Here is a 12,497-nt window from a genome sequence, read left to right on the forward strand (position 1 = left end):
GATGTCAGCTCACAAATTGCTCTTATTTCTCCCCACAAAAAGTGGGATGCCTAAATATTTACAAGGAAAGGTATCCATTTTGAAGCCCAGTAAGCTGGTAATCTTGTCCAAGAGGAAAGAGGATAAGTTTAAAAAGAATACCTTAGATTTGGAGGCATTGACCTTCTATACTGATATGGCACAACATGTGTCAACAAATTCCTTGATTATCTTAGCTTCTTTCAATGAAGCCTCCCCAAAACGTAATGTGTCATTAACAAATAATATATGAGTGGATGCATTCTACATATTGGGAAGGGTGATTCCCTTCCATAGTCCAAGTGATGAGTGAATATTGATCTTCTTAAAGCTTCTACCAAGATAATGTATAGGAAGGGACATAGGGGACCCCCCTATCTTATTCCCTAGGCGGAGTAGAAAAAGGCACATGAAATCCCATTGATACTTACTAGAAATATAGACCCTAAGCTACAAGATATACTCCATTTGTTCCAGAGTTTGGAGGACCCAAATCCAAGCATCACATGTTCCAAAAACATCCAGCAAACTTTGTCATAAGCTTTCATCATATACATAGTTTAAGAATCATTGCCTTTGATTTAACTTGTTGAACTAAATGAAGGATTTTGTGTACAATAAGGGCCCCCTCAGAAGTTTCTTTACAAGGAATAAATCCCCCTTTCTCCTTTGAGATGAGTTTAGCTATCATTTTAACCAATCTCAAAGAAATAGATTTTGTAAAGATCAGTATAGATAGTATTACATATGGAGATGGGCCCGAAGTCCGAAAATGAGACAAGGGATTGAACCTTGGGAATGGGAGAAATATGAGTAGTATTGAATTTCTTTTGGATATTGAAATTCCCTCTAGATTCATCTATTGCAAGCCAAACATCCCGACCCACAAAGTGCCAATATTTTCTGAAAAACATGGCAGAAAAACTATCTATCCCTAGAGCCTTATCTGGGGACATAGAAAATGAAACTCTTTTGATTTCCTCTATATTGAATGGTTTGAGAAGGATTATATTATCCTTGCGAGTGAAATTATCTTAGGAATGAATCTCAATAATTCCTATAAATGATCAAGCTAGTAAGTAGGTGGACCTAAAAATAGGTTGGAGAAAAAAAGGACCACACTTTTGATTGAATCTTGTCCATATCAGTAAAAATATCACCTAAATATTTTTTATTTGGAAGATGGAGTAGATGGCCCTCCTCATTTGAACTAAGGAGTGAAAAAACCTCATGTTCCTATCCCCTTCTTTGAGAGCTAGAGCTCTCTAGATTTCTGTCTCCAAAAAATTTCTTCCCTCTTAAGAATTTCCTCTTGTTGGGATTAAAGGTTCTTTTGAAGAGAGTAGTAGGAGTCATTGACGCCATTATTGATAATTTCATCATTTGCTAACTTGAGTTGCTCTTCAATGTCTACTTTAGATTTGGAATTTTTTTTAAACACTGAGTTATTCCACAACCTAATAGCTACTTGTTGAATCTTTTTTCTTAGTTGAAACATTCTAGATCCAAGAACAAAAGGGGCACTTTCCCACCACCATTGAAGTAAAGGGAGAAAGGAGAGGTCTTGAAACCACATATGCTATAATTTAAAGGAGTATTTGTGCTTGGGATGGTTGGAGTCAAAAGATAAATCCAAGTGGATGGGAAAGTGGTCTGAATTGGATAGAAGCAAAATATGAGATGTGTATCAGCCGAATTTAGATAGCCATACTAGATTGGAGAAGAACCTATCCAACCTCTCTTCTATATGGAATTTGTTTTCCTTCTATTAGTCTAGGTTACATTTCTATTAATAGGAATCCAATCTTTTAGAGCATTATTGAGGACAAAATCATTGAAGTCTTGCATGGATGCCAAAGGAGGAACTATACCCACTATTTAATCATTGATAGAAAGGATTACATTGAAGTCACAACCCAAAATAAAAGGATCCTTTGTGAAAGAAGTTAGGACAAATGAAATTGATTCCCAAAGCTTTAATTTACCTACTAAAGAGTTTGGTCCATACGCATTGATCAAATGAAAAGAATTCTTATAGAAGGTGACAATAACATTAATTAAATTTGCCTTTTCTTGAACTTTATGAACCTGTACTTGTTTATGATTCCAAAAGGATGGCTAAACCACCTATAGAACCTAAAGAAGGGAAAGCCACAAATCGTTATTGCTTCCATGAAATTTTTTATTTGCAATTTATCTTCTTCAAATAATTTGGTTTCCTCTAAGAGAATCAAATCCGCCCCACAAGACTCAAGCTAAGACTTGATAAGATAGTGTTTTTTAGGGGCACTTATTCCCCTATCATTCCAAGAGGTTATCCTAATTTGTGGTGTGGATAACAACATGTTCTCCAATGGTACATTTTATCATCCAAACTTGATTGAATACCAGCTCAAATTTAATCCTTAGTCTTATGCAATTGAACCCTGATACTTTTCTTACCTTTGGATTTTTTCATAGAAGGTGGCTTTGGCAGCACTAATGGAGTTTAGAAAATGGAAAACTTGAGAGGGGAACTATCCATAGGCACATTGAGACAAATATATAGTAAGATCTATTTCTATAGAAAAGATCCTATGTTGGAAGGATTGACGAGTGGAAGGGAATCCCCATTTTGTAATATAGTCCTATTAGTTTGGAGTCCTTCTAGATCATAAGCCTCCACTAGTGCAGTTTCAAATAGGGATTCCACCTCTAAAGAAATTACATCCTCAATATCATGTGTCTCTTCCATAATGGAATCCTCCTCAAGAGCTACATCATCTGCAATTGTAGATGCTTCTACCATACATACTTTAAAGAGCATCTCAAATATTAATGTATCAAATTTTGCATTAAGAAGGGGCCCTTTGAATGCTTGAAGTTCCTGAGCTAAAATGCTATGGCTGGAGGAAGCCAAACCATTGGAAAAGATGTCAAATCTATCATATTTCGTGTCAAATCTACGATTGTATGGTCTCTCCTTAACCAAACTAGAAAGGGTCCTAGATAAAGAGAAAATATCATTTGCAAAAGGGTTCATTTTGATGGGTTCCATAGTGGAGGTAGGCTAACATTGCAGGAAAAAATCTTGGCTAGGAAAATCCAAAGAAAGTGTCGAAGTGACGATTATGCGGCCAGAGAAGAGAAAGAATCTTTACTCGTAAAGTAAATTTGAAAATTTGGACATAGTGGTGAGGAAACAAGAACCAATGTGAGAGAGGAGGAATTTTGGCATATATTTTATCAGCACTCTCCCAAGGGGCATGTTGAAGGGCCAATTTCTAGGAATAGTACACAATCATGCTTCTTTGTCATGGAACAAGTAAAAGGGTTTGAGGTTGGGTCCTCACAAACCCTAACAAAGTCCTCCTCATAAGTCACACACATAGATGTGAAATGCCTCGAATATTGCATATTTGCCTCCACCAAATGGGGGTCCTCCTGGATGATCTACTGAAAACACTTCCCAAACTTAGAATAAATATGGAGAGTCTTGGAGAGGCCTGTATGGATAGGTCTATCTGCACACAAACTCGAACAGGAAGGTGTGTGAACTAAAAGGGCTAAAGATCATGCTTGACGAAAATACCAATTTGACTTGCAAAGATATGGATAATATCCAAGTCTCTATATTCAAAAGGGAATGAAGGAAATATAATCCAAAAAGGTGTAAATCTAAAGTGGCACTCTAATGGATCAAAATTAGGGGTCTAATATCAAGTAAAGAGACCAATCCCTTTGAAGAAGGTGGACTTAATCCTATGAGAAGAATCTCAAGCTAACTTATTCGAGAAAATAAGAATGAAACCCACCCCCCCCATTATCAATATAGAATACTTGCAAAACTCCAAATCAAATGGGCTGAATCCAAGATGTAAGAGCATCAATATCAAGAGTGAGATTCCATAGCTTACCTATGAGAGCACGGTTCTTGAGTTATGCAATTTGGGTAGCTAGAGAACCATTTATAAATGTGACCCTAACAGCAACTTCTACATCCATTCTTCCCACATTTTGAAGGGATAGAATTTCTTCCATTGAGAGCAAGGCTGGGGTGTTTTTGTGAACCAATTTCTTAATAATTATCATTTGATTATCACAATTTTGAGGGCTCCTTTTTCTTGATCCTTCCTTCTTATGCCTGGATCTTTTGTGTTTGTTGCATGAGCCCTTTTTAGGAGAGACATTAGAGGGAAGAGGAAATGAGTGGTGTCTGTGATTAGGTTTGTTATTGAAGGGGACTCCGCCAAGAAGAATGTTATTAGGAGAAGACATAACCCCTACACTGCCAAGATGGATGTTGTTAGGATAGAAAAGCTTCCATGGTGCCCAAATTGATATAGAATAGGTAAAAGTTGCTAGGGTACATGTGCTTGTCTAGCTGCAAGTGGGCCCTACCTTGTGGTGCATTGGATTCTGACTATCTAACCTTGATGGCCTCTACCATGCAACTTTCCTAGTAGTACCGTAGGGGTTCGTAGCAACACCACGAGGATACCAGCCATGGTGCCCATTCAATTTTTTTTTTTAATTGTTTTCATTACCCAATGCCTGCTAGATGCAAAGGTGACCATTTTTAAGATTGCTTTCTTTAATATTAATGGTTAATCTTACTTTTTAAGTTTGGATGCATCACTTTCATAGGTTACTTTGGAACCATCATATTTTTAAGATGCATGTACGAATGTTTTAAGTGAACTTAATGCAAAGAGATAGATTACATTCCTAGGAAGGATACTTGGGAGCTTATAGAGCTTCCACATAACAAGATAAATATTATCATTGAGTGGACCTATAAGACTAATTATAATAGTGGTGACAGTATTGAAAGAAACAAGGTACATTTAGTTGCAAAAGACTTTAGACAAAGGTATGTCATATAATATGAAGAGACGTTTCTACTAGTAGAAATGTGAAAGATTATTAGAACATGATGGATTCATTAGTGCCTTAGAAGAAATATAAAATACATCACATGGATGTGAAAAGTTTGTTCATAAATGAGTACTTGAAAGAAGAAGTATGTGTTCAACAACCACAAATGTTTGAAGTGAAAGGTAAAGAACATCAATTCAACAAGTCGAAGAAATTTTTTGTATAGCCTTAAGAAAGAACTAAGAAAATCGTATACTAGGGTTGATGAATTTTTTGGATACCCCTCAGTCCTTTGCTCTTACCCGAAGAGGTTCAGCCTATTGTCTCGTGCCCAAGTATCAGGTGGCAAAAATTACTTTGTGAAGGCCCTCATTGGGCTGACAGCTCACGAGCTTCATGCCCTTGCTGGGCTGTCGTGCTCGCTGGTCTGGACCTACATCAAAAAAAATAAAAATGTGGTAGGTAATTTTAACTTTTTTAAGGACTATAATTTTCCGTTGATTGTTAAGCTATTTCAAATTTAAGAATAATCTTTACAAAATATCTTAGGGAAATTCTAAAATTGCATGTTCAATTACAAAATTGCCAGTACAACTATGAATCCACCTCTTACTTCAACAAATAGTTCCATCATCAACTAAAAAATACTCTTAATTATTTATCTTCATTTTATGTCATGATTTTCATGAAATGATTTGAATCATGTAGGGAAGAGCACCAGTAGTTGAGCATTTATGAATTGTTGTGAGGGTTGTTGATACTTTTTGCTCCAAAAATAAAATAAATAAAAATTATTGTTTGAAACATAAAATATCAATTTTTGTGTGATTATATATTAATAATTACAATACATTGTGCCAATAGTTGTGACTTTAAATTTCTTATTGCTATGAAATATACCATTGGTTATAAAAAGAAACCATTCATGTGATGCCACATCAACTGCATCTATATAGGGGCCTCTTTTGCATGCCTATTGGTCTCACTTTTTTTTTTTGCTGTTTTGGATACCTTGGCAAAAAGCATGCTAATGTGGTACCATACTTGATGACGTGGCCCTGATACCTTAGTTACAAGCATGGGACTTGCCAAATAAGCTGCTGTAAAAAATTGGGAGTGATTTGAAATTTTCATGTAGGAATTTGGGAAGCGCGAAGCTAGGGTGGACAACAACTAGGTCCTTTCCCCTAGTCATTTTTATAACTAAAGATTAATCAATTAATTTCTATAAATGATGAGAGATTTCCACAATTCAATTTCTAGATTCAATTGTGTTCAAAATTTTTGCATCAACATTTTGGATCACACTATGATCCATCATTGAAGAGAACCAAAAGAATCTTGATTAATTTCTAAATTATTAAAACAAAAGATTTGAAGTCTCAAATATCTTCCTCTTTATCTCTAATTGGAAAGCCTGTCATTGTACGAATAAGAAACTTGGGCCCTCCCTTGAAAGTCTCCTTGTCCCTACTCCCATTCAAAGAGCCACCATTTTCATTTCATGCCCAACGATACCAAAAGCCGCCTCGAGTAATCAAAACCAGTTTTAGGGATGAACAGTGAGGAATTTAATGCAGCTCTGCAACAGATCTCATTATATTTGCTGGGAGATTCCTCCCCACCCACTACACCCTCTGCTGACATTAACCCAGATCTTAAAGAAACTTTAATCTCAGCAGATGGCGGAGAACAGATTCCTGACAATTTGGAAAAAGGCCGCAACATACAAACTGCAAATAACAAACATTACATAGGAGTGCGGCGCCGCCCTTGGGGAAAATTTGCTGCAGAGATCAGGGATTCCAGCAAGCAGGGGGCTCGCGTTTGGCTCGGTACGTTTGACACTGCAGAGGCGGCTGCTCTCGCATATGACTCTGCCGCTTTCGGAATGAGAGGCGCAAATGCTAGGCTAAACTTTCCTCTCAATGTTTCATCCTACCTGGAGTTGGGCTCAGGGTGTGTTCACATGCACCGCAAAAAGAGAAATCTACAGGAAAAGGAATTGGATGTAAAAATGCTGCCAAAAACGAAGATTAAGAGGTAGGCAAACCTCCATGAGAATTGAAAAGTTTTATAGGCATTTTATTTAGAATTTTGATTTTCTAGTGACTTTTTGAAATTAGTTATTATTAAACCTTACAAAATTTGGAAAGAGTTTCTTATTTTGTTTTTGATTATATAAGCAGTGACCTCTTAACCAAACAGCAATACAGCACGGCAATTCATCAAGAAGCAACAAAACAGAAAAACTAGAAACCATTCTTACATAATCAAAAACATTTAACTTAAACTACTCAAACCAAGGCTTAAACTAAGACTAGCCATTAACCTATTAACCAAAATAATAAGCAGAGAGGCGGGCCTTAAAAAAGGTCTTAAACAGAAAACAGTTTCTCATAACAGAATTCTTAAACATAAACTGATTAACTAGCAGAGTTTCTTATTTTGTTGTTCAGATGCTCTAAATGTGAGTTTTATAGTATGGTTATCTGTATTTGATCAGATGTTCTTTGCACCGTGTCAATAAATCAAAAGATTTGACGATTTCCTCTCTCTTTCTCTGCGCAGTTTGCTTTTTCTCACCCTTATGTTTTCTTTTGCAAATTAAATATGATCAATCTATTGTTTCTTTTATAAAATTAGCTTAACCACAAATTTTCTGTGAGTTAACCGCCAACATTTTATGAATTGACAGACGTAAATAGGTTGAAATTCCAGTGTCTCGCTCATCTTTGTGGTCTTGAAGCAATGGCAAGTACGATGAAGCTCAGGTTAATATATATATGAGATGAAATTTAGTAGACATTTCAAGTTGTAATTACAATGTCGATCTAAGCAGTAGAAGAAAAGTCCATGGTAAAGTTTACTATGTAATGATACATAGATAGTAGCTTTTCCATTTAAGGTAGAGCATGAAAGATGGATTTGAATTGTATCCTATCTAAACGTAGATAGGAGTTTGGTAGTTGTGGAGTTTGAATAGATTTTTTAATTGTGAAATGTATGAATCTAAATAATTTTAAATAAAAATATATGTGGATAGGTGTGTTTTTTATAATAGACATAATTTTATATTCTATACGAAAAATATCTTGGGATTTGTCATTACATATAGTTTATATTTTTAAGTCTTCCATAACCTTTCTTTTATTACACAATTTAACTAGGTGATGGACTTCAACAGGCTTAATGTAAGCATGAAACACGTAATTGGTAAACACTTTGACTATGCTTACAACTTGTAACTATGAATCTTTTCTTTCTGCCTATCAATTTAGCCATAAGAATTTAGACCTTGTTTAGAACACCTTTGATTAGCTTTGTTCATACATTATTTCCTTCTGAAGCATTGTTTCACAAAATAACCAAAACAAGTACAATATTAGCAAATATTTCCTTTCCTCTATTCATCATTATCTATAACTAGATGTCTTTTTTTATTTTGAACAAGGCAAGACGGAATACAATAATAAAAAATTAAATAGTAGTCCAAGAGGCAACTACAAAGAAGAGAAAAGGAATGATTACAATGGTCGTATCCACCAACTCACCATACAAAAATATAAACAAGTCTATTGAACCAAACATGACAAACATGAACATCAATACATGAAAGCTATGGACGACAAAGAAGCAGTAACATGAACAAATCTACCTTGCTGAATCAATCAACACTAAACATGACAGCTAGAAACTTGATGAACATAAGACACTTGAACCATCAAGGGACCGAATCAAACTTGAAACTTAAGGAACTTGTGTAGCTACCTAGTGCATGCAATGTCTCCATCATGAAGCTGCAACAACTAATATTTGATCTCATCTAGCTGTCTATTGAGCTTATTACCATTTCTTTGACCGATCTTTAGCTGTGAACATAAAAAAAATGAGTTGGAACATGATTTCCGAGTAAAACATTAAAAGACCTATTTTTTGATGCAAAATATGGTTAGAAAACATTGCTTGACATCTACTTTTCCATATGTGTAGTAAAATGCGTTATCTCATAGAATCTGTGATCACAATTTCACGAAAACCAATACCAAACATGGCTTCCTTCCATTTATTATTACGCCCTGAATTTAAGCTTATTGTTGGCAGGTATGCAGATAAATCTCTTTTCAAGGGAAGCAAGAAAATTGATACTTTTCGACCCAAAGCCAGTCTTTGAAGACACTACATCGTAAAGGAGTACATAGTATCATCATAAGCTCCATAGGAACCAACGACTTAACAAAAATCATAAACCCCTTCGACTTATTATTTAGATTAAAAGAGTTCTTAGCATATTGCCAAATGGTCCAATCAAGAGACTCAAAATCCCAAAGGTCATTGACAATAAAAGAACTGAAGTTTGAAAAGACAAAATGTTTTCCATCTAATGATGCCACTCTTCAAAGTTTTCACCACCACTTGAATCTTTATCAACATAATACTCAATATATATTTTACCATTTGCAATAATCTGTACAATCAAAAACTTCATAGATTCAGCAATTATCTTTGTGATTAGTGTTGCAAATTTTTAGATTGTTGTTAGTGATCAATGTTGTTATGTGTGTGTGTGTGTAGTAGGTAATTGTTTCTTATTGTTGAAAATTATTTTGCTAATATTAATAGCTCCTTGAGGTTAAGTTCAGGCCAATCATGAATGCTTCATATTACAATCTCCCTCATACAAAAAAATCTAGATAGCATTTCGGAATTCTTGCAACTTTATATAAATATCAAATATCAAATGCAATCCTCTCTAGTAAGTTCAAGTATCCAAATAACTCAATATGGCCTTATTTATTTAACTATAATGGCAATCATTTGATCAGTGGTGGGAACAATTGATAATTTATTTCAATCCTCCCTTCATTTTTACAACTAGTTTCTTAGCATTCCAATTTTTTATATTAGATGTTCAAATTTCTTGTTTTCTAATATCTTTGTGAATGTCTGCCACTTGATATTTGATATACAAAAATCCAAGTAGATTCACCATTTTTTAACTAGAATGATTTCCATTATAGTTAAATAAAGAGGGCCATATTGAGTTATTTGGACACTTGAACTTACTAGAGAGCATTGCATTTAATATTTGTGTGATGGTGAAAAATGGGATTGGCCAATTTAGGACCTAACCCCACTTCCCTCCACACATTGGAATACAAAAGAGCCTAAGGAAGTGATTCACTTTGACTACTTCTTGTGAAAGAGAGTCAAGGAATACTTTTAGGGTTCCTATTGCTTTGTTGCTATGAAGAGGGGATATGCAAATGTAATGAAATGATCAATTAGGCTAGGGAGATAAGAAAAAGTGTAGATATAAATTGAAATATAGAAAAATATAGATTTGAAATTGAGACATAGAGTATAGAGAAAGAAATTGAATTCATATGTGTACTTGTCACCAAAATTTGGGCTTGACTGAGGAGGACTAGGGCGCCTTGATCCCTAATACTATACAAAGCTAAGCTTTTGGATTATGGGATCTGAGACCTTGCACTACAAAACTGCCAAAAGAAGTAGAAAACCCTAGAGGACCAAGGCACCACGCCCTGGTCCAAGAAAACTGACACTTGCCTCTGGCCTTGACTCTACACCTATGTGTACTATCGGTTCCAAAGATTGTGCATCTGTCGGATTTATGTACCTACACCTACAACTTGAAAAATGGTATTTGGGCAGCTATATAGGGTTTTTCCTTAGTTAAACCCCTTTTTTTGGTGATTTCTACCTCCACAAATAGCCGATAATGTACTAAAAATGTGTGTGAAAGAACCTTGTGTGTATGCAAGATCCTAAATGAACAAGAAAGTAAATATAGAGTTCTACTGCATGCTTGGAGAGTAAACCCTAAATGAGTGTAAATGTAAATGCGAATACTTGAAATCACAAATACAATAATGGATCTAAAGCATGAATGTAAATCTAAAAATAAGTGTTATGAAGCTCATACAAAGAAATGAAAATAACATGAAATCATACCAAATCCTAAGGGAGAGGTACATACCAATCAACAGTCAATGATCTCCTATTATTCTTCAATATCTTCAAATCTTCAATTGATGATGAAAATAGTTGATATAGACTTGATAGATGCTTGATTCGCTGATTGAAGACTTCACATAAACCTGCACTTTCACTTCATAAGAGACTCCTTCACTTACTAGAGTTGTTGGATACTTTAAATGAGGAAAGGAAAGGCTATATGCATGAAACCCTAACTTTGTTTTTTTATCATAGGCCGACCTAGAAATGATATAATTTCGCACCAAGTTGGATTTAAACATTATAATACTCCCTCTGGTTTGAGTTTTAATGTCAGTAGTTTTGTGACAATTTAATATTGATAAAATGGTAACCATTTGACCATTTAACCATTTAAAAATCATGACGAGCGGGAGTGCGAAGGGACACAGGAGCGGGACTAGGGTTTCAAAGGAGGTCATTGAAGACTCGGAAGATGGTGACAACAATGACACGGTTGTGCCTTGTTTCATTTTGGTCCACTCTTCCACTTCTTGTTGTTTACTGGGTAGCCATGATAGCAGCTTTGGAAGCGGTTGCAGGATTGGATTCTAGTTCGATGGTGACTCGTTGCAGTGGTTGTTGTTCCTCTGTGCGGGCCTGGTCAAGGAGAAGGCTTGGCGGTGGGAGATTTGGCCTTTTGTGGCTCGCCCTCTGCAGCCCCTTTGCAGTTGTGGGTTCCTTATTGCTGCCCTCCCTCTTGGTCTGGCCATGACCTCTGGATGTGTCACTACCCTAGTCCTGGTGGGGTGTGCAGGTGTTGTTTGGGACCCAGTTGGATCTATCGGGGCTTGGCCTTTGTTAGGGTTCTTGGGCTCTTCTCCCCCCTCGGGATGTTTGTTGCCTTTGGAGAGGCATTTTTCTTTGCAAGGGACAGTTGTTCCTCCTTTTCCCCTCCTTGCTTATTCTATAGAGGTGAATAGCATCCTAGTGGGGGGAAGGAGTGTCTAGTCAATCTTTTCAAGATGGATTTTTTTAAGGGGGTCTATTGCCCTGGTTTTAAAGGCTGGAAACTATTCTACTTTCTTTACCAAAATGACTATTCCTGACCACTCTAATCCTATGGAGGTGGATTATCTGGTTGTGCCAGCTCGTTTGGTTCTTATTTACTATGGGCTTCTTCTTTTTGTGAAGGCTTCGGGAGCCATTTTTAATCTCAGATCTTCTTTGTGTGGATGTGGCTATTATTTGCCCCTGGACCTTATGGTGTTGAATGGTGCTTGGAACGCTCAGCTGGTGATCTGTATCTCTTTAAATCCTATGGAGGTGGGTCCTTTTCCTATAGAGATGGAAAAGTTCTCTGACGGAGGGGAGATTATTTTCGATTTGTTTTTCTCTATTGGCTTTCATTTGTGGGTTTTGGGACCTTTCTCAAAACTCAATTTGCTGCTGGTTTTGGGAGCTTTCTCAAAACCCATTGTGGTTTGCAGGGCCATTGATATACCCTCTGGTTGTGGGAGCCATGCAAAACCCAATCTCTTGAAGGTAAGGGGAGCCTTTCAAAACCCCTATGTTTTGATTTAGTTTTAATGCTTCTTTTATGTAATCATTTATGTATGGATGCTAATAGTTTTCAAGGGCCCAACACAAATTGTAGTTGT

The 12,497-nt window shown here is 36.1% G+C and overlaps 1 protein-coding gene across 1 annotated transcript in view; it reads left to right on the forward strand.

Moving 5' to 3' along the window:
* The window catches only part of LOC131027715 (uncharacterized), a 110,829-nt gene that overhangs the window by 31,141 nt on the left and 67,191 nt on the right, over positions 1–12,497 (forward strand). Inside the window, exon 3 of the mRNA XM_057957801.2 lies at positions 7,574–7,649. Coding sequence (XP_057813784.1) covers positions 7,574–7,649 — 76 coding nt within the window. The remainder of the gene's footprint in view (positions 1–7,573; positions 7,650–12,497) is intronic.

The sequence above is a fragment of the Cryptomeria japonica genome, chromosome 6 (assembly GCF_030272615.1).
Source record: "Cryptomeria japonica chromosome 6, Sugi_1.0, whole genome shotgun sequence".
NCBI lineage: Eukaryota > Viridiplantae > Streptophyta > Pinopsida > Cupressales > Cupressaceae > Cryptomeria > Cryptomeria japonica.